Source organism: Hyaena hyaena, unplaced genomic scaffold (genome assembly GCF_003009895.1).
Source record: "Hyaena hyaena isolate Hyena2069 unplaced genomic scaffold, ASM300989v1 scaffold_78, whole genome shotgun sequence".
NCBI classification, from domain to species: domain Eukaryota; kingdom Metazoa; phylum Chordata; class Mammalia; order Carnivora; family Hyaenidae; genus Hyaena; species Hyaena hyaena.
In genome coordinates, this window is record NW_024080710.1 from 1029178 (window position 1) to 1051651 (window position 22474).

General features: G+C 49.3%; 1 protein-coding gene across 1 annotated transcript in view; it reads right to left on the bottom strand.

Moving 5' to 3' along the window:
- Window positions 1–22474, bottom strand: part of CHAT (choline O-acetyltransferase) — a 44553-nt gene that overhangs the window by 8877 nt on the left and 13202 nt on the right. The window contains exons 8-11 of the mRNA XM_039233767.1: window positions 6782–6951; window positions 3864–3964; window positions 2861–2989; window positions 130–252 (exon numbers count right to left, since the gene is read on the bottom strand). Of these exons, the coding sequence (XP_039089698.1) occupies window positions 130–252; window positions 2861–2989; window positions 3864–3964; window positions 6782–6951 (523 nt within the window). The remainder of the gene's footprint in view (window positions 1–129; window positions 253–2860; window positions 2990–3863; window positions 3965–6781; window positions 6952–22474) is intronic.

Below are 22474 nucleotides of genomic sequence, written 5' to 3' on the forward strand. Positions count from 1 at the left end.
GCCCTGGTCCTCCCATCTCCTAGGCCCACAGAAAGTCGTTTCTCCCTCCAGGACTCTAGTCTCTAGAGCCTAGAGCAGCTCGTCAGTCAGCCCACCTGGGCAGACAGTCTGCCAGCAGGCTTTGCTCACCTGTAAAAGGCCAGCTGGAGGGCCACCTGAATGAAGGCATCAGGACTGCATTTCTGCTTCTTGATGAATGTTTTCCCGAAGACATCAAACTTATAAACGGTGAAGTCGAGATTCTTTACTATTCTGTGGAAGAAAAAGAAGAGGTGCTGCTAAGTGCAAAATGGAATGCACGCACCACACGGTCTAACTAAGAGCTCAAGCTTGGTCTACAGCCTAGTGCCCTGGAAGTTGAGGACACAGTCCCTACCCACCAGGAACATGTGGGGTGTCAGAGACAGGCCTTGACATATGGAAATGGCAGAGGGCACGCCAGATCAGGGTTCCTCTGAGCTGAAGGTGAAGCTTTGCCAGGCAGGGCAGTGGCCCTGTTCCAGTGTGGGGGGCGGGGGGGGCGGGGGGGGAGGGGCCTGGGGGCACAGGGGCCTGAGAGACATTTGCATGGGAAGGGAGAATAGTGCCCACAAACAAAATCCTAGAAGCCCGTTGCCCACAGAAACAGGCCTGAAGGAGACCATTCATGTAACCTGTCTGGGAAGGTGTGTCCCCCATCCTCAGATTCTTTTGGCATCCTGGCTATTCTGCCAGACCGGGCACACCACCCTTGCCCAGGGAACGGCCTGTCTCTCAGATGGCTGTAAGCCATGTCTCTTCATAGAGACTCTTCCCTGTTGTGCTATGAGAGGAAAGACCTGGGGCCTCCCTGTGGTCACGGCCACCCCAGCAAAGGCTGCTCTTCTGGGCTTGGCTGGTAGCTATAAACCCCGGAAACTGCTGCTGAGCCTCTCGTGGCACACCCAGGTCCTTACTGCCCGTGAGTCACTGTCAGAGTAACAGGGAGATTCCCTGGGTCTACACTGAGACCCCTGAGCACCTGTCATCCCTGATTGACCAGTCTCTTCCTTTGTGAGTTTGGGGTCTGGGATGATTGTCCATTGGAATATTATCTGGCAGAGTCTACACTGACCATATGTGAACTCAGAGCCCTGGGCAGGCAAGCCCAAGCCTCCACTCATGTACTTCCTCAGGACGCAGATGCCCTCTGCCTGCCCCTCCTTGAATTATTCTCTCTTCCTCATGGGAGCTCAGCTCTCAGTGGGGCCATGTCAGGTTCTGGGGACCTAGAGAGACTCACCCTGCAGTCCAGCCTATTAGCCAACTTTCTTTGCAGGCTGAGTTCATGGTCACACAGACACCTGGAAGCCTCTTGCCCAAGCCGTGCCCACGCAGACCCTGCTCCCTTCCACAGGCGGCTCAGGACCCCTGAGGCTCCTCCTGTTTCCCAGCCTCGGTCCTCTCCTGGCTCCCCACCTCTGGAAAGAGAACCTTGGGGGTCCCACTCAGATCTCTGAAAGTGAGTGGGGTTTTCTCCGCCCAGGGTTTGCCAGTCTGCCAACTCAGTCTCCTGAAAGCCTGCTCATCCCGAGAACAGCCCCGTCAGGTTGATAGATGGGCACCACTCGTGGAGGAATCCCGGGGCTTCTCCCACTCGCTCGCTATAGTCAGTCACCCTCCATAGCAGCCTGCAGTGGCCTCGTCCTTTCTACCCTTCGAAACTGGCCATGATCTGTCCCACTCACGCATGCTCTTCCCAAAGTCCCTTCACCGGCTCCCTGAACTGCCCTGCTCAAAACCCTCCAGAGGCTCTTCATCACTGCAGGACCGCTTACCTGCCCCACAACACAAGAGCAGCAATGTGTTCACAATGTGGCCTCAACTTCCCTTTAGTGCCTCAGTTCTGGCAATTCTCTCACTTGCTGGTTTCCAAGCCTGCCTGGATCTCCTAGGAACCTTACAAGCTTGAACAAGCTGCCTTTCTGCCTCTTCTCCCCTGCCTGCACCACGAACTCCTATCCATCCTTCAATGCCCACCATTGCAGTTCCATCCCACAATGTCCTGGTAGAATTCCACCCTTGTATCTTCTGTGAGTTCAGGTCTGTATGCCTTTCTCTGGTCTGGGCATTTTATTGTGGCACACGTTTTGGTCTGGGGGGTCTACTGGACATTTGGTCTGGAGGTCAGGGGGAGCATGGACTGCAGGCTCCAGGGCATATCCATTTTGGTGCCCTCAGCCTCTCCACAGTCCGGGCACACTCTAGAGTTCTGCACATGTTTGATGAATGAATGAACAACCGAATGAATGAATCATGCTCGCTTACCGAATGAGGGAATGAACAACCAAGGTCCAGACCTAGTTGCCAGCCTACAGCTCACTCCACAACTTGCCACCATTCTAGTGATGACGCACCCATCCTGGGCCCTCCTGCATGGTCCCCGTTAGGGTCTGGGCTGCCTCCCTTCCCTTGGGGGAAAATGGCCCCCTTGTCAAGTTGCAGTGTAAATGCAAGCAAATCAAAATAGCTTGGATTCAAATGACCTATTCAAACCAGTTGTTTACTACTCCCCCACACCAAAGAAGGGGGGTGATTTCCCCGCCTTGACTCTGCTCAGTCAGGTGAAACCCACAAAAAAATAGCTTCATTTTTGCATTTTATGGAAATGATGGATACTCTAGCAAGGTTATTTCCCCGAGAGTTATAACTCCCCTTTAGTTTGAATACATTTCCATGATGGGGGTGAGGGAGGTAATGGAGGTGGGCGAGGGAAGACAAAAGAGCTGGGGTCTTTGGAAACTCCCAGGCTGCCTCATCAGCCTGGGGGGAGGGGGTCGCGGTAAGGATGGGCACGGGGTGACTCCGGAGCGTCACCCTAAAAGAGACTTGGACTCCATACCGTTGAAGTTTTTCCGCTGAAGAAGCTAAGAGGCCTTGAATTTCCGGGGAGCACTTCCAACGCAGCCTCCTGGGGGCCGGGAGCTCGCTGACAGAGTCGGCTCGGACCAGTTTCTTGCTGCTCTTCACCCTGCAGACACAGAGAGGTGACCTCCCACGGCCCTGGGAGCTGCGGGCCTGGGAGCTGCAGGCAGCCTGGTTCTCAGTGGCTGGAGTTTCACTGGGGATGAGCTGTCCCCGGAAACATAGTCTGAGGCTCAGCGAAGCCGCTCAAATGAGCACGTGGCAGAGCCAGGATTCCAGCCAGTGCTGCCGGGCTCCAGAGCCCAGTATTTCTTTTCCTGTTTTCCCACTCCACTGCTTTCTACCACTGACATTTATGAAACCCTTGGAGGGAAACCGAAGAAGCAAATTGTGTTCTTTTGTCCATGAGGGCTTTTAGGGATCCTAAAGAGTTCTTAAATTGTGGTAGAGATTTATAACTGAGATTCAGAGAGAAGATTCTGGAAGGACAGAATGGGCAAGCCGTGAATAGACAAAAAGAGTCGGTGTGTTTAAGGGATAGAGAAGCACCCAGTCCGGACAGCTTGGAAACTAGGGAGAGAGACGCAGCCCAGGGGGATGGAAGGACATGGGACCTGCCCTCCTCCTTGCTGGGTCAACAGTGAGCCCAGCCTTGACTCGGAACAGCACTAGGTATTGCTCTGGGCTTCGCTGGGCCAAAGCAGGTGTTCCTTTTGGGCTGAGAATTCTTTGCCAAGCTTTATCCTAACTGCCCCAAACCTGTTGTCCAGTCTGCCTCCCTCTGTCCGTGGCAGATAAAGTATATGATGTCAAGCTGGTTTTCAAATCCACGTTTTGCTAAGAAACTTTCCAGACGAATGCAAGCCTCCCCCTTGGACCCGATGGACACCCAAATTTTTCTCAGCCTAGCTTGGCAGCCCCTTGGCAGTCTGGCTTTGCCTCCTATGGCTGCTGAAAAAGGGCCCTGCTCCCAGACTCACATGTGCTTGAGCAGATGCTCTGTGCACTGCACCAGGACGATGCCGTCGAAAGGGGAGTGTTCACACACCACGCCACAGGTGCCATCTCTGCTCACCACAAACTACAATGAGAAGAGAGAAGTGAGGGCACATCCGATAGAGTCTGCATTTCAAACTGGCCCCTTGGCTTCAGGCCAGGCGACCTGGAGGGGACCTCTCCTCCAAGGACACCAAAGCACAAGATCTCCCCAAAGAGAATGCTTCTGGAAATTGCCATGACCTCAGAAATATGGGGTCCTCAAGGCTGCGCTGTTGTGTGACCTCCTTCCCAGAAATGCTTTGGGCACTGAGGGTAGTGCCCAAGGTTCCCTGGCTGGAGTAGCCCAGGGATCTCTGAGAGCTCACACTGAAGCTGTACATACTTTCCTCAGGTCATGGGCAAGTTCCCTCAGCTTTCGTTAAGCCCTGTTTCCCCATCACAGTGTGCACCGGGGCCACAAGCCTGTACAGCTTTGTGTGGTTATGTGTCTGAGTCCATGGTGTGTGCCTGGCCACCTTTGATTTTATTCCCAGGATCCAGACCAGACTACCTCATAGTAGATGCTCAACGATTTTGTTGAATGAGTGACTGAAAGATAATGATCCCATTCAGATGGTGTGTGGCTTCCTAGGGAGAAACAAACTGCCTCTTTTTTTTTTTTTTAATTTTTTTTTTATTAATTTCTAGGAGAGAGAGAGAGAGAGACAGCGTGAGCAGGGGAGGGTCAGAGAGAGAGGGAGTCACAGACTGAAACAGGCTCCAGGCTCTGAGCTGGCAGTCAGCACAGAGCCCGACGCGGGGCTCGAACCCACGAACCGCGAGATCATGACCCAAGCGAAAGTCGGACGCTTAACCAACTAAGCCACCCAGGCGCCCCAGAAACAAACTGCCTCTTGATGGGAGTGAAGGAAAGGTGTTCTGAGGATGCTCCGCTCCCTGCCGCCTGGGCTTCGAGCCAGGGACCTGGGTTCCAGGTCTGACATTGCTGTCTGCCAGCTGGGCGACCTTCAACAAGACATCTCAGCTCTCTGGCTTCAGTTTGTTCCCATTTAAAATGGATCCATTAAGGCCCAGTTCCCAGGATTGAGGATTAGAGAGAAGGGATAGGAAAGGTCCACAGGAACTATAAAGATTTTACCAAGGCTGTACTTAGCCGACTCGGAAAAGGGACACACTCAGCGTGTACAGAAGTGCTGGGAGAAAATAATAAAGACCCCAGATAAGGTGGAGCTGCCCACAGGGGCTCAGCACAGCATCACACTCAGGAGAGTCTGGTCCACCGTCCATAAACAAACAAGGAAACAAACAAGCTATCGACATTTTTACGGCTACTCTTCCAGGGTGCTGTAACACTCAATCACACGTGAGCTGGCTCTCCTCCTGTCTTGCCCAGGCTCTCACACCTGCCAATGACCCAAATCTTTCCTCTCATTCTTCAATCTTCCACGTCGTCTTTCTCAAAACTCATCCCTTGCAGATTCTCTTCTCTTTTCCCCCAATATCCCCTGCTTTCCTGTCCTGAGACTAGCTCTTGATGCTTTCAATTCAGGTCCCTGCCTGTTGGGCTCCTCCAGCTCACCTCCTGCCTGCGAAAAGAGCCCAGAGGTGGGCTCCCATGTGAGGCAGGAGGGGAAGACTGTGCCCCCTCACGCATTAGTAGGTTTCTGTCCCTGTCACTAAAAGAAAGGGAGGAAAACAGTGCTTTTCAAAAACAACTCCCGAGGCTTACTATGTTTCCGGTCCTGTACATCCATTATATCATTTCATTCCCACAGCTGCTCCATGAAAGATTACAAGCCATTAGCACCACCGGTGGAGGCTAAGACAGCTAGCGCAGCAGCAAGAGAACTCATCAGAAATAGCAGAATCAATATGCAAACCAATAAAACGGATAACCAGGACAGAGGGGCCAGAGAAAGAGAAAAATGAGATGTTGCCTAGAAATGCTTCTGAGTGTGAGCAATGTGTGCCCAAAGCATAGAGATCGCTGGCTATTTACTATGGTCATTGTGAAAGTGGGGTGGCTTTATTTATTTATTTTTTTTAATGTTTTTTATTTATTCCTGAGAGAGAGACAGTGTCAGCGGGGGAGGGTCAGAGAGAGAGGGAGACACAGAATCCGAAACAGGCTCCAGGCTCTGAGCTGGCTGTCAGCACAGAGCCCGACACAGGGCTCAAACCCAGGAACCGTGAGATCATGACCTGAGCCGAAGTTGGATGCGTAACCAACTGAGCCACCCAGGCACCCCGAAAGTGGGGTGGCTTTAAAAATAAACAAGGTCAGATTCAGGAGTGACACCCTGGAGAAAAAAAAGGATGGAGGAACGGGAAGGAATGGCCCAACCCCGACTTCATCCACACCTGCATGAGTATTTTTCTCCAGGCCACAGTGAATGTCTTGTTTCTGGGTTGATGTCATGTGAACGAAGAATATATGAATTGCTTTATTTCACTTTATGACTTCCCTTCTGTGGAGATGCGGGGCTTTCCTACTTCTCAGGGACGGAGGGAGGTGTGTTGAAACAGCCAGGCCAGAGTGATAGAGATTCGGAAAAGTTGGCCTCTCTGGACATCAGATGTGATTTGTGCCAAATACGTTAAGGATGTGTTCAGTGGGACCCCAGATGTCTGTCACCTTATAGCATGTGAAGAGAGGTGGGGAGTGAGCCCTAGGTCTGACTCGGAGGTCCCACGTGCCTGGCACAGGCTGCAGGAAGGTTAAGGGTTTGAGATGGGTTTGGGCACTTGCTCCTGAGAAGCGACGCCAACACATTTCCAGGGGCGTCGGCTCCCTTGGCTCCCAGTGCAGCTTCCTAGGCAGCACAGGCCGGCGAGCGAGCCTGTTGGACGTCAGCATGTGTCGGCTCAGGCCCCCGGCCATGCCACTGGGGAGGCTTACCTGCAGAGACTTGTCATACCAGCGGTTTGCTCCATTCTTGCTGCAGCCTCCGCCGTGAAGGAGCTGCAGTGCTCTGTTGGTGTCGCTGAGCTCCACGACCCCCGGGGCGTCCAGACACACCAGGCAGATGCAGCGTTCAATCATGTCCAGTGCGTCCCGGTTGGTGGAATCTGCGGGCCAGGCAAACAAGGCCTTACCACCTACCCCCACAAACCCGACGTTTGAGGTCCCCTCCACAGAGCCTCACGTATCACAGGCAGACACCCAGCCCTTGAGTCAGTCCCAACCCCTCTCTGAACCCCAGCATGTAGACGATGAAGTCAGGCAGGCTGTCCGAGCTTCTGTGCGAATCCCAGCGGCCAGCTCACTCTCAGGGTCTCTGCATGAGCCCTGCTCGCTCTTCAGCTGTGGTCAGTGCTGCCCCGAAACGGGTGGTCACTGGCCCTGCCTTCCAGGATGAGGGGGCTCATGCGGGGCCTTCTCCACGGATGTTCGACTCTTGGGCCAGCTTCTGCCAGGGGAGCAGCTCCAATCCCTCCCTCCTTGCCCCCCCACCCCACTGTGGCACTTGAGAGCCACATCTGACGCATAGGCACATTTATTTGTCCTGAACTATGATTTTTGAACATCCGTTGCTGAAATTCAAACATCAGTCAGTTTCACATGAGAAGCTGAAGTGAGGGATTCGAGGTGTTGCCCTCCCTGCCCCCTGCCACGTCGGCAGTTATCTCAATGCAGAGGGCAGATGGAAGGGCCGGGCTGCCCTGAAGCCATAGCCGGGTGAGCCTCCTGGGGCCATTTCAGGCATGTGGAACTCATCAGGACAAATAGGCTAAAAGGCACTGGGTTGTGCAGGAGAAGTGTCAGCAAGGCAGCTTGACTTCTCCATGGGGGACATTGGGAATGGGATTCCTCCTGGAATAGAACTGGCCCAGCCAGATGGGCTGCCCTGGGCAGCCTCCTCTGCCTCCACCCCTTCCTCTATGCAGACTTTGGGGCTGGATGCTGTAACAGGATGAGATGCAGAGTTACCCCTCCCTCCAAGTCCCAGAGTATTCTATGCATGGAAGATGGGGTGCAAGGTATTTGGAGGCAAAGGGGCACTATGTGGCAGAGATTGCTAGCCACAGATGGCAATGTCCATTCTCCCTTTAGTCACAGAGTGCCTGGTTTTAGGTTGGCATGGGGAGAACCAGAACTAAAGCTACATTGCCCAGCCTCCCTTACCATTAAGGGTAACCATGAATCTAAATTTTGCCAACAGCATTAGAAACACAATGTGATAGCTTCTAGGAGACTTCCTGAAAGAGAACTAGCTTGTGCTCTTCGTCCCTCTTCCCACCTTCCTCTATCCATTGCTTGGAACACAGGTGTGATGGTTGGATCTCTAGCCTCTATTTTGGACCATATGGATGCAGGGCTACATCATTGCAGTGAGACGGAAGAAGCCTAGCCACCATGTATCATCTCTGGGTGGCTCATTTCTGGTGTACGCAAGAGAGAGAGAAACCTCTGTTTTCTTTAAGCCACTATTATTTTGGGTTTTCTGTCACACATGGCCAAATCTAATCCTAACTTATTCCATCTGGTGATGTTGGGTTCACATTCTCACACTGCAAGAATTAGCTGGAGCCAAGAAGCTGCACCCTTGGTTTATCATAGTCCTCTCTCATTCATTTAACCCCCTTGATCCCTGTAGGTATTGAAATTCAAGGTCCCTGTCCAGGAGGCTGTTTGTCAGACAGAAGCATTCTGGGGGCTGAGAAGCCCTCCAAGATGACAGTCAGGACCCCTCCCCCACACCTCTTGTCCCATCAAGGCAGGCACTTGGGCAGGCCCTGGTCCTGAGTGCTGGTCCTTCTATTTCCTGTAGTCAGCTCAAGCCGAAGCATGCAGCCCTCTGCATGTCCAGCCATACATACCTCTCTTCTCCTATCCTTCCCCTCCCTATTAGGATCCACTTACTGCTGGGTCAGAACTCTTTCTTTCAGAGCCCCTGGCTCTGGAAGCTTCTCTTCTTCAGGAGCCTCAAGCCAAAAATTATGCCCATCATCTCTAAGAGCCATCTGGAATGTTTTTCTGAAGTCCAGGGAATGTGTGGGAGCAGGTGTGGCTTCCACACCCTCAAGGTCAAGGTCTCCCCACAGCCTCTGTCTGCCAGCTAGGTCCTGCCTGTGGGTTGGAGCCAGGCCAACAGCACCTTCCCCAGTCAATGGGAGGCTGAGTCCATATACAGCTTGACACTGCCAATGGTAGCTTGTCTTTTCTTCTGTCCAGCTAGGGACCTGGAGTGGCCCCTGATAAGGTACTGTCTCTTCCTCCCTGCTCTTGGCCTCACCTCAACCTTTCTGGGCTGCACCCTCACTGGGGTGTGTGGTGACTCTCCCCCACCCTAGTGCAGCAAGCCTTGAGTGGGGCCATTGTTCTGGGCACACGGATGTCAAGGCCACTTGGGTGTTGCCTGCTCTGCCCATGTGATTTCTCCAGTTCATGAGAGGTGTCCACGCATAATATAATGTGAAGAGAGTCTGCAGTCCTCACCCACCCTCTTCCTCCCACTTTTTGCAAATCCCTCTCAGAGCAAGTCTCACTCTGGGAAAGAGGTTGACAAGCAAGCCAGCCCAACCTTGGGTCATCTGCTCCCCACTTCCTGTCTGGATGAGGGTTTGGAGAGCACTGCACTTTCAGGACCCCTCTTGATCCCAATGGGGCCAGGATGACTCATTATCTTCTGCATGGCTTCCTGGGATTTCCTGGGGTCTGATCAACTTCAAGGCTTTAGGCCATGTCCTAAAGATCTAAAGGTTTACCAGTTGAAGCCCTGAGGAACTGCCCTTCCCTCTACTCCCCAGTGTAGTGCTGTCACTGGGCTATCCTCTTCAACCTGAAATTACTCCTATTGCCCACAAGGTTGAATCTAAATATAGCCCTTTGGGTCCCATGGCTCATCATGCTGCCCCTCTGGGGTCACCTCCCCTGAATCCCTGCATGGACCTCATACCTCCTGCTACTCCTTAGACAGCAGGGCTCATTCATCTCTACATCATAGCATAGGCTGTCCCACTGTGGGGTGGGGGTGGGGGGCTCCTTTCCTACTCTGCCTACAGAGCTTCACTATAAACCTCTCCTGAGCTCCTCTAACAGGACTGGCCCTGTGCCTGGTGTAGGGAGAACAGCTTAGACAGAGTTCCTGTGCTCCAGAACTCTCTATACCCAGAGCATGCTGGCTTGGCTGCCTGCTCAGTGCAGACAAGGAACCTCTACTCAGTCCAGCAGGCTGGCCTCATAGCGCCTGGGTTCAGGGCTGGACAGTCCCCTCTATACCTGTTGTCTCCTACCGCACTGTGCATGACCCTACAGCACAAGACCCTGCTGCTGACCTCAGACCTCCCTATGTTTCAAGCAATCACGCCAGTCCAGCTCCAGAAACCCTGATCTGGTCCACTCTTCCATGTCTGTGAGCTTGCAGAGGGTGTGGCCTGGGTCCCCAGTCCAGGTGGGCACAGGAAAGTATCCATGGCTGACAGTGTACTTGAGTGCACATGGACAGTGAGGCCGAGATCTGTGTACACAGCTCAGAGCAGGAGCCTGAAGGAGCCGATCTGGCAAACAGGAAAGGCCCATGGGCTCTTGAGGGTCAGAGAACCTTTGGGGCATGGAGCCTCATGGGATGGGGAAGTGGTGAGAGGTTGGGAGGGGATGGAGATGGGGAAGGGATTCCTTGCCCTTTGCAAGGCTCCCAGATCTGCCTCTCTCTGCTCCAATAAGAGTCCCTGACTAATGGCCCTGGTGCCTGGCACTGCCCTATGTGCTGTTCTGAGAGTTCATTTGGGCTTCCAGGCTGGCTGGTGACTTCAGAGCATGGAGAAGCCTTGACCAGGCTGGGATCCAATTTAAATAGGCAGAGAGGAAGGGAAAAACATGTCAGGAGGGAGATAACAGTGCTGGAAAAGGTTCTGAGGGCTGGGGTGTGGACACCCAGGATTATGGGTGTAGGTTGTGGGTGAGCAGACCGCTCCAGGCTGCAGCTCACCCCCAGATTATAGGTAAAGGCATGTAAGATGTAGGTGAGCTTGAAGAATGCAGTGAAGTAACGCTATTAGCTACCCTTTGTTGAGCACCTGCTATGTGCCAGGCATCTATTAAGCCCTCATATTGATGAACAGGAGACAGCCATTTTTATCATCCCCATTCACAGAGAAGCTAAATGTCCTGTGTAAGATCACCCAGTAAATGGAGGGAGCTAGACTTGATCCCAGGCATGCAACCACAATACCCAGGCTGAAACAGATCCGGAATGTGGATTTCACCTAGCAACAGCAAGGAACCCCCAAAGAATCTTGGGCTGGGTTGATATGGTCAGAACAGAGTCTAGGATGCCTAGGAGCTTGGGGAAGATGTGGATCTGGAGGACAGTTAAGGGATCATGGGAAGTCCCAGTGCTGCATACCTTGGCCCTGTTGGCCATGTCTCAGTGAGCTCTGGGAGCCCAGGTTGGGTATCTGCCTACACTAAAATTTCCTTAGAATAGTCCCAAAGCTATTTCCTTAGAATAGCTCCAAAGCTATTCCTTTAGAATAGCTCCTAAAGTGGAGCGGGCAGGCTATAGCTCCACCTGGAAACTCAAGGCAGGCCTGTCCAGCCAGGATGCTGGGGAGGAGGCCTAACACATCCTCTGGGCAGGAGAGCAGAAGCTTTGCACACTCCTTCCCAGATGGACAACTTGAAACTAACAACAAAGACATCTCCCCAGGCATCAGTGCCTCAGCCGCCTCCAGGAAAGAGAGAGATGGACCCCTGAGGAGGGGCTGAGCATGTGGGTTGTGCAGGGCCCCAGAGCTCAGCACCAACCAACAGTAACCAGGTCCTGGCTCATTAAACAGGGTGAGATGGGAGCAGGACAGCAGAGCTGGGATGCCAGGTGGCCTTGCAAATGAACTCCCTGCATACAAGCAGCTGATCGGTCAAAGGCTGACAAGTTTATCGTGTAAGGCAGAAAATGAACTACACCCAAACTCATCCACCATGACTCTGGCCCGAATGTAATGGAAACGGGGGGCGGTGGGCTGGAGGCACGCGGCAGGAGCCGTTTGTCTTGTGACATTCTCATCGAGCACATGGAGGTTCGTTTAATGTGATAAATCAATCTTCCTCAAGGAGCCCCTGCTTAATAGTGAGAAGTCAGAGTTGAGTAATAGGAGGAGCTAGCTCTGCCACCCACGCCTAGGGAGTTGACAGCTCGGTGACGTGGAAATTTCAGAGGCCACAAGGCCTTGGAGGGCCCTGGAGCCTCTGTTAGAGACCGAAAGCTTATAGACTGTGACTAAGGTGAGCAAAAATGAATGGAACACAGCACCCCTGTCGTGGAGGGCTGCAGAACTCAGGTGCTGCTCCCCAACACCTCCACCTGTTCACACACATGCGCTTACACACAGCTCTATCTTGGACACTTGCCTTCTCTGGTCTATCCCCTAGGACAGTGGCTCAAGTCAGATCTCTACCGTCCTGCCTCATGTGATGTAGGGAGATGGAGACCCTGGGCTCCTTTTAGGAGGCTTAGAGCTTCTAAACCTTTGTCAAGTCCATCTGAGCAGCTTTTCTGCCTAGATAAAGGGATTGTCTCTCCTTCTGGGATGGAAATTTGCCATCACACAACCCATATTCTTCTCTAACCCAGTTCCCAAAGGTTATGAAAATTCCAATGAAAGTATTTCCTGCCCAATAACACCTGCAATTGCACAGCAGAAATGCTTTGACTTGAGTTACAAAATCCTCTTGAAAGAGCTCAAAAGGAGGGACTTCTGCTTCCAGGAACATCAAGCAGACTTTTCCCTGTTCCTTCTACTAAAAACCCTGGGTATTATATTTAAAACAAACATAACAAGACTCTGAAAGATGGAGAGAGATGGACGCACTGGGGATCTCAAGACCCAAGGCACAGAATGATGATGAATTCCCTGGCTGTTCTGGACTAAATAGTGTTCCATCTGCCCTGAAATTCATATATGGAAGCTTTAACCCTCAATGTGACTGTATTTAAAGATGAGACCTTATTTAATGAGGTAATTAAGGTTAAGTGAGGTCATAAGCGTGAGGCCCGAAACCAATATGACCATGTCCTTGTGAGAAGAGGAAGAGACACCAGAGATGTGTGTGCACAGAGAAAAGACAATTTGAGGATGCAGTGAGACGGTGGTCATCTGCGAGCCAAAGACTTCAGGAGAAACTAACCTTGCCAACACCTTGACCTTGGACTTCTAGCCACCAGAATGGTGATAGATAAATTTATGTTGTTTAAGCCACTCAGATGAATACACTGGGTTTTCTGTTTTACCTAGAATATCCCAGGCTTAGAGCTCAAATAGCAATAACATAAAACACAAACAAATGTAGACCAAAAAAAAGCCCAATAAAAGCCTACTTTCTTTAGCCAAAGGACCAGGAAAGAGGCCTACTAGCAAGACAGAAACATTTTTAGATAATAACCTTTCTCCATGCCAACAAAAGCAGAGTGAGGAGCCTAGACTTCTACCATCAGTGGTGTGTACTGAAGCTTGTCAGCCTCTGAGGGTATCAGAGAAGGCACAGTCTCAGATAGAAGCCGGGACATCCATTTCCATTGGGCAGTATCCACCACCTCAATTGCTCCACATACAGCATTTATCGAGACTATGCGAGACTATGCAGGGGTCTTGAATTCCCACTCCCACTAGGAGTAACAAGGAACGCCCTCCCCTGGGGTGTGAATATAGGTCTCATGAGAAACTTGGACTTCTGTCTCCACCTCACTGTATCAAGGCAGCACCCACACCGTTCTCCTGCTGGAGTGGTGTTGGAGAAAGCCAGCTAAAACAGGTTTAAATAACGCCCAGCGTCTTACAGTGTAACACATCTAGGTTTCAATAGAAAATCACTTATACCAAGAACCAGGGAAATCTCAGCTGGAACGAAAAAAAGACAATCAGTATATGCCCACTACTGACATGACTGGAATGTTAGAATTATGTGACAAATATTTTAAAATTAATCATCGCAATACTGAAAAAGTCTGTGGGACGAAAGACCTTAATCATGTCATTGGAGTCCCAGAAGAAGAGGAAAAAGAGCAGAGCAAGAAAGTACTCAGAGAAATAATGGCCAAAAACTTCCTAAATTTGGCAAAAGACATAAACTTAGAGATTCAAGATTCAGTTAATTTCACAAGGGATAAATTTTTTAAAAATTCCACATCAAGACATAATCATAGTCAAACTTATGAAAACTAAAGACAAAGTCTTGAAATCAGAGAGAAATGATGCTTTATCTATAGGAAAAGATAGATATTTAAATTACTTTCTAATTTCTCATCAGAAACCATGAAGGCTGGTAGGAAGTGACACAACTGTTTTCAAGTACTGAGAGAAGACCATCAGCCCAGAATTCTATAGCTTCCTTCAGGAAGGAAGGGGAAATCAAGACATTCTTAGATGAAGAAAAACTAAGAGAATTTATCCCCAGCAGACCTGCCCTAAAAGAAAAGCTAAAGGAATTTCCACCCAAAGAAAGGAAGTTATATAAAGAAAGGAACATGGAAACATTAAGAAGAAAGAAGAACAACAGAAAGAGTAAATGTTGTAGTAAATAAATTTTCATTCTCTTTTTGAGTTTTTAAAATTATATTTCACTGTTGAAGCAAAATTATAGCACTGCTTGATGTGGCTCTAAATTTATACTAGAGGAAATATTTAAGACAATTATTTATATCAGAGGAAATATTTCAGATAAGTATATTATAAATAGGGGAGAATAAAGGGTGATAAACTTTCTACATTTCACTAGAACTTGCAAAATATATATACAGAGAGAGAGAGAAACCACTAGAGAAAACTATAAAGATACACTAAAAACATTATAATAAATCAAAGTGGAATTCTAAAAAAATGTTCAAGTAACCCATAGGAAGGAAAAGGAAAGCAAGAACTGAAAAACAGAGGTGACTAAAAATAAAATGGCAGCATGAAATCCCAGCATATCAATAATTACAGTGATAGAAATTGACAAAGTAAATTTTAAAAGACATCCTAGTTATAGTCTATCTATAAGAAACTCAAATCAAATACAATGATATATATTGGCTGAAAGTAAAAGAAGGAAAAAGATATATGAAACAAACATTAATAAAAAGAAGGCAGGAGTTGCTGTATTGATATCAGATTAAGTAAGCTTGAGAGCAAAGAAAATTACCAGAGACATTGAGGAGCATTACATAGAACAAAATGGTCAGTCTACCAGAGTGCCATGGTGGCTCAGTAGGTTAAGCATCCAGCTCCTGAGTTCAGCTCAGGTCATGATCTCACAGTTTGTGAGTCTGAGCCCCACATCAGGCTCCACACTGATAGTGCAGAGTCTGCCTGGGATTCTACCTCTCCGTCTTTCTGCCTCTCCCCTCCTAGTGCTCTCTCTCTCTCTCTCTCAAAATAAATAAACAAACAAACAAACAAACATTAAGAAAAAAAACCTAAACATGCAGATATCAATTTTATTCCTGGACATTTTTCCTAAAATGAAAACTTATAATAACATAAAAACCTGTATGTGTGTGTATATATATATATATTATATATATAATATAAATGTAATTCTATATAATATATAATTATATATCAATAGAAATATAATATAATATATAAACTACTATATAGTTTATAGCTACGATATACTATAGTAGCTTTATCTGAGTAGCCAAAAAGTAGGAACAACTCGGATGTCCTCTAATGGATGAATGATATCAACTACATACCAAAGAATAAATAAAAACATATGAACTATTGAGACATTGGGACAATGTGAATGAATCTCCAGAGAATAATGCCAAGTGAAAAAAAGCCAGTCTCAGAAGGTTACATGCTGTACGATTCCATTTGTATAACATTCCGAAAACAATTACATTACAGAAATGAAGACATATTCCGGTTGTCAGGGGTTAAAGAGGGATGGGGTGGAAGGGAAGTGGGCTGTGATATCCTGATTGTGATAGTGTACTAGAATTTTACAAGATTAATATCTTGTAATTCAGGGGAAAAGCGTACAAGTGAGATTATTTTTATTTTTCTATTTTTATTTTTTGAAAGAGAGAGAGAGCGAGCCAGCAAGCTGGGGAGCGGTAGAGAGAGAGGGTGAGAAAAATCCCAAGCAGGCTCCAAGCTGTCAGTGCGGAGCCGGATGTGGGGCTTGGGTTCACGAACTGTGAGATCATGACCTGAGCTGAAACCAAGAGTCAGAGGCTTAACTAAGCCACCCAGGTGCCCCCAGGTGAGAGTATTTTTTACAAGCCCTGCGCATCTATAACTATTCCCAAATAAGTTCAATTTAATTTTTAAAAAACCCCTCAAAAACCAAGCATTGCTCTTTCTCCTGAGTTTGAAACACCCTTCCCACAGGGGCAGATTTAAGGAGCTATCTTCTGGAAGCTACACTTCTGGAAGCTAATTCTGGAAGTGTAGCTTCCAGAATTAGGGGAGGGGTGGTGACTTGAGAAGGGCAGATTAAAAAAAACACCTCCCACCTACTTTGTACCCCAAATATCATAGAACAGAAAGCGAGAGCCAGAGAGACAGCATCTGAGGAGAAAGGGAAGAACAGGGGTGTCTGAGCGTGAGCATACAGAGCATGTGGTATGTGGGGGGCCCAGGGGAAGCAAAAGGGCACCTGGAGTTAATAAGGGTTAGGGTTCTGCGGCAAGGAGTACAGGCCATTCAGTCTAAGGCCATGGGTCACTGTCACTGACCGAATGGACGTTCAACAGGTACCCATTTGCAGTTCATCAGATTTTTCCAGAAAGGGTGTGGGCCTTGGCCAAACCATTCCCAGAGTGTTTTCCCAAATCTAATAAGAGTTAGCATTTAGCAAACAGCCTCTGTGTGCCAGGCACCAGACCACCTGCTTGGTAGCCTCGCTGCAAACCCTGGGTCCTGTCTGCAGGCCAGGGCTATCATCTCCATGTCCTAGCCTAGGAAGGCAGGCTCCGGGGCACAACAGGGAGGGCCAGGTCAAGCCCAAGCCTCTTGCCCCTGACCCTATGCCTCTCCCTGCCTGGGTGCCGTCGTCCACAGGAGCCTTCATGTTTCCACTGTGGGAGGGAGACAATGGCCGCGGCAACACCACCCTCCTACTCCCGAGGGAGAAAACCAGCATTCAGCCTTGGGAGCCCAGGAGGTATTTCTGGGCCAATTAAATCAGAGAGGCTGTTATTGCTAATGTGTAATTGGTTTTAAAATCAGCAGACTTGCCTATCTCTGGATGACAGTATTTAAATAGCAAAATGCCCATCCCGAGTGGTTCTTGTAAACCATGACTGAGGCCTTCTCCAGACGCAGCCGCCTTCTGTCAGTTCCCTCCTTGAAAGCAGTGGCTCAGCTCTAATTGGCTGCTGGGGATAAATATTTACGGCACTGTGTAAACAGAAGCATCTGCCCAAAGTCTGTTCGCAGGATCTCCACGCAGCACCCAGGAAAGCCAGTGGGCACCAGGGTGGGGGTGTGGGCTCTCCGAGTTGGCTATCCTTTTCCTACAAATTGACAAGCGCTGTAGTCTTCCAGACTCAGGGCAGAATGTCTAATTAAATTTCCAGACCAGGATAACAGTGTTGGTACTCCCGGGTTCAGGAAGGCCAAAGCCTCAAGGCTGTTCAGGAAGGGAGGTCCTGAGAGGTTACGCATGCCCCTCCCAAGGCCCCAAATCCCACCCTGCCTGCCTGGCCCTGAGGATCTCAGGCTTGGGGGACAGATGACCTGATTCCACCACTGATCACCTCTAAGGGTGAAGACTACCTCAGCCTGTTGGAGACACAGCTTCCTATGTTCTGTGGGGATGAAATCCCCACCTCACAGGCTATACTGAAAACTGAAAGCAGCAAGGGACAGAAAGGGCCCAGGATAAGGCCAGCATCAAGGGGGACCTCCATGCATAGTAGCTGCCAATATTTGCAGAAGCTGATCCCAACCTGAGCCACATTTGAAGATGCTTTAAAAATACAGATTTCTGGGGCACCTGGGTGGCTCGGCTAGTTAAACATCTGACTCTTGGTTTTGGCTTAGGTCATGAGTTCATGAGTTCATGAGCGCCCCGTGCTGCGCTCTGCACTGACAGTGTAGAGCCTACTTGGGATTCTCTCTCTCACCTTCTCTTTCTGCCCCTCCCTCGTTTGTGTGCACTTTTTGTTCCCCCTCTCTCTCAAAATAAATAAATAAACAACAACAAAAAAAGGAAACTGTGGTCCAAGGCCATTTAAAATATATATATTCAGATTCCTAGGTCACCCGGCTGGCTCAGTTGGTTAAGCATCTGACTCTTGGTTTCCGCTCAGGTCATGATCACACAGTTTTATGAGTTCAAGCCCCACATTGGGGTCGGCCAGGCTCATTCTGGCATTGCAGCACCTGCTTGGGATTCAATCTCTCTCCCTCTCTCTCTGTCCCTTCCCTGCTCGCACTGTCTTTGTCTCTCTCAAAATAAACACATAACCTTAAAAAAAATTACAAATTCCTTGGTCTCATTCTTATCCCCCCGCAAATTCCTTGAGACTCCAGAATCTTTTCTAAGGGGCTCTCTGGATGATCCTGATGTTGGCAGCCAACCCCGTCACACCAACCTCAACCCACTTGGGCTTAGCCTTGTGTCCCACGTGGCAAAGGAAGCCCTCCTGAGCTACGACAGGCAGATGGGTGAGGTCCCCAGCTTCCCTCTGGGTTCCTGTTGGAGACACTCCTTTGGTTTTATCCTGTCCACTCTTGTCCTAACAATTCTGCTTATTCCAGTCTCTCCCAAAAGACCTCAGGCTTCTGTGGGGCAGTGATGGTCCTGCTGGGTCGCTTAGCCCTTGGACCCCCAGGAGGGCATTCTGTGTTGGCTGTGGATGATTAGGCTGAAGACAGAGATGACAATACACACACCTGTCCTGGACCATATTCTCAGAGATCTCTTGTGAGAAGCACTGGGGGCAGTGTCTAGGGGGTGTGGGAACATGGGGCACAGAGAGGGAGCATGGGCTTTATGGCAGACAGCTGGCTGCCCTGGTCTGTGAGCTCCATCCTCTCACTGTCATAGCATAGGAGGGGGTGGGGGAGCCTGTGGGCTGGCAGCAGGAGCTGTCTTGATTGGAGGGCAGGGTGAAAGATCAGGGTCCCATTTTCTAATGAGAAAGCGTTGATAAAATCAATTGCCCCTCTGGGCCTCAGTTGACCCTATGAGAATTCAGAGGCAGATTTTGTCTGAGCTCAGGTGTCTCAGTCCAGACTTCCACCATGACAGGAAGAGCTCAGCTTGGCTGAAGCCTTCTGCTGGGCAGCACCTTCTGGGCCCAGAGCCCACAGGCATTCGTGTCTGCCCAGGTCCCAGGAAGGGAGGTGGAGACCTTGGGACTTGGACTTTCCATTGTGCTAATTGTGATATTGTTGTGGGTGGTCAGATTCCCACCCCGGCCTCTACAACCACATTTGGAACCAGGAGAGTACATCCCCAGAAGTTGAGGATTTGGGAGCGTTTGCAACGATCGCCACCATCCCTGGGTCTCTTACTGGCACTCCCATGCCCTTCCACTCTAGTGTCCCCTCCATGGGCTCATCCTCCCCCCTCCCCCTTCCTGAACCCCTTATGACATCTGAGTAGTGATGGTGGGCCCCCTTGCCTTGTCAATCTCTTCTGAAAGTGTTCTGTTCACCTTCTGCCCCAACAGGAGAGGGGGGGACCGCTTAAGGGAAACACTTCCCTGTGTCCTCTCACAGGAGACTGTTTTCCTTCACACTCATACACTCAGGACCGGGTAGGGTAGGTGGCTTTCTTCTCCCTGTTCCTGCTCCTGAACAGCTCTTCCCTGATTTTCCTCTGGAGCCATAGCTCTTAGACTTATACCTTCCAACCCCCATCACTATCACTCTCCTGTTGCTGTGTTCCCCTGATTCCCTCACAAGTTCCCATCAAGCAGATCTGGGCTCCTGGTTCACCTTCTTCCTCCCCATAACCGCTCCAGCCATCTTTCCTACAGCCTGAACACCTGTGCAGAGGAGCCAGCCCACAGGGACCCTCCTCTCTCAGTCCCTCAATCTTCCACCTTTGACAGGCCAACCTCAGCATCCACTCCCACAATCACACGTGGGAGCTCATCACAACCAGGAACTGACCCCCTTTGTAGTCTCAGTTTCAAGCATCCCACACTCAGACCACACTCTTGACTTTCTGATTCACACGCTCTGTTACTCCCCCTTCTGCAGCATGTCTTATCTTACTGACCCCCTCAAAACCATCGACCCCACTACCTATTTCCAGTATCCGTCATCCACCTCTGTCATTTACTTCCCTCCTGTCATGGGCTGAATTGTGTCCTCTCAAAGTCCCCAAGTTGAAGTCCTAACTCCCCAATATCTCAGAAAAGGACTGTATTTTGAAATGGGGTCTTTACTGAGGTAATGAAAGTAAAATGAGGTCCTAACCCAACATAACTGGTGTCCTCCTAAGAACAGATTAGAACACAGATGCATACAGAAGGAAGACCATGGGAAGATACAGGGAGAAGATGGCCATTGACAGGGAGAGAGGCCTCAGAAGAAACCAATCATGTCCACACCTTGATCTCAGACTTCTAGCCTTCAGAACTGTGAGAAAATACATTTCTGCTGTTTAAGCTATGCAGTCTGTGGTACTTTGTTATGATGATCCAAGCAAACTACTACACCTCCTTACTCATCTCATATTCCAACACTGTAACCATTCTCTTGCCATATCTCCCCACCCCCACCTTGGTTATATTCTCCTACCTTGGCTTAACCTGGTGACCCACTTTCTCTTTGCCTGAACCTGAGAAGCTGAACATTGTGAGGGGAAAATATTGCAAAAACAAGGCTAATTAGTTTCTCCTAAAATGTATGACCCCCAAGCCCACAAATATGAGCTCAACACAGTCGATAAATCTAATCAAGTTTTCCAAGAGGGTATTTCATGCATTCTCTCTTGTCTTCAGAATCCCACCATGCCTCTCTCAGCTCATGGCCATAGCTCTGCTGATCGGAGACCAGAAGCCACCAGTCAGGAACCTCTTCATATTCCTACCACCACAGCTATAGACCCATGGACCACAGGCCCAGCTTTTGGCTTTACCAGTACCAACCAAAAGCCTCTTATTCTCTGGGTTCCATCTCATTTTGCCTTTGCAAAAATCCCATGACTCCGTTCATCTCTTCTGTCCTCATTAATGATTTCTCTTACCAAAGTACTTCCATACACTTGTCTACATACAATGATGCATTTGCCTCTCCTACTAAAGACATTTTCCTTGACCCCCATCAACCCCCAGCAACAGCTCCATTTTTCTGCCTTTTTAATACCAAAATGTCTGAAAATAGTCATCCACACTTAACTGATTCTACTCATTGACCATCTCATCAACAGTTTCTTCTTGCTGTTGGATCACATTCATCAGCATACAACCATTCATTCTTCCTACTCCCCAGCCTGACTTTGGTGAGGGTCATCGATGACTTAGGGTTGCCAAGCTCAGAGTCTCCTCTTGTCCAGCTCTGCTTTGAGCTATCAAATGCATTCCAAGTAGTTGGCCACTTCCTCCTTCCACTTGGATCTTCGTGACTCATCTCCTGGTTTTGCTCTTGATTTCATGGGCTGCTCTTTCTCAATACTCTTTGCATCTTTTCTCTACCTGACCTCTGAGGACCCACTCTGCTGTTTCTAGATGATCTCACCCAGGTCCATGACTTTAAATATCACTTATGTGCTGATGGCTCTCAAATTTATGTCTCTGTACTGACCTCTGTCTTGAGCTCCAGACACATAGATCTAATTTAACATCTTCACTTAGATGACTCAAGGCATCTCAAACCTGACATACTTATAAAGGACTTCATTCTGCAGCCGCTTCCCCAAACAGCTTCCCATCTTGGTGAATGGTACCACCATCTACTCAGTTGCTTGAATCAAAAACCTAGGAGCCATTCTCACTTCTCTTTTCCCTTGTTACTTCTACTTTGCAATATACCTGGATCTCACCCAAGTCTTTCCATCTTTACTCTCAATCTTAGTCCAAGCTGCCACGATCTTTCACATCTATACTGAAATCATTTCCTAAAAGGCTTCCCTTCTGTGGGAAGGGGATGCTCCAGGAAGGAGGGCTCTGTGAAGGACCGGTTTCCTGCTGTACAGATGACACAGTCAGGGCTAACCCGATTAATTCAATTTCCAAAGGGAAAGTGTGTGGGCCCCTCTTTTCTGTCACACTTCCCTCAGAAACAGCACTTCCATTCAGAAGGCCAGATCAAGTGCCATTAACAAATTAATTCCAATTAGCATAGCCCAAGCACTTAAAGCTCAAGGCGATCCTGGTCAGTCCTGCAGGGAGATAGCTCGGCCTGCTAATAAAGTGGAAACTGTATTGAAAGCAGAGGCGGTTGTTTGATGCCTGTCTCTGTCCCTGGAGGGAAAGAGAGTGGCATCTGATTACACTATGGGCTCATGAGGGAATTAAGTCACTTTCCAATGACAAGTTATTAATTCCCTAATTTGGTGGTTAGATCTGTGAGAATGGGGTCAGCTCTCATAACCTCTTGTGGCCCATGCAGCCCCTGATTTAGGACTGAGCACTCCTTGGGTACCCAATGACTGAATGAAAAAGAATTAACTGGTAGGTAGGCAATAGGCCTAGGGCCTAGT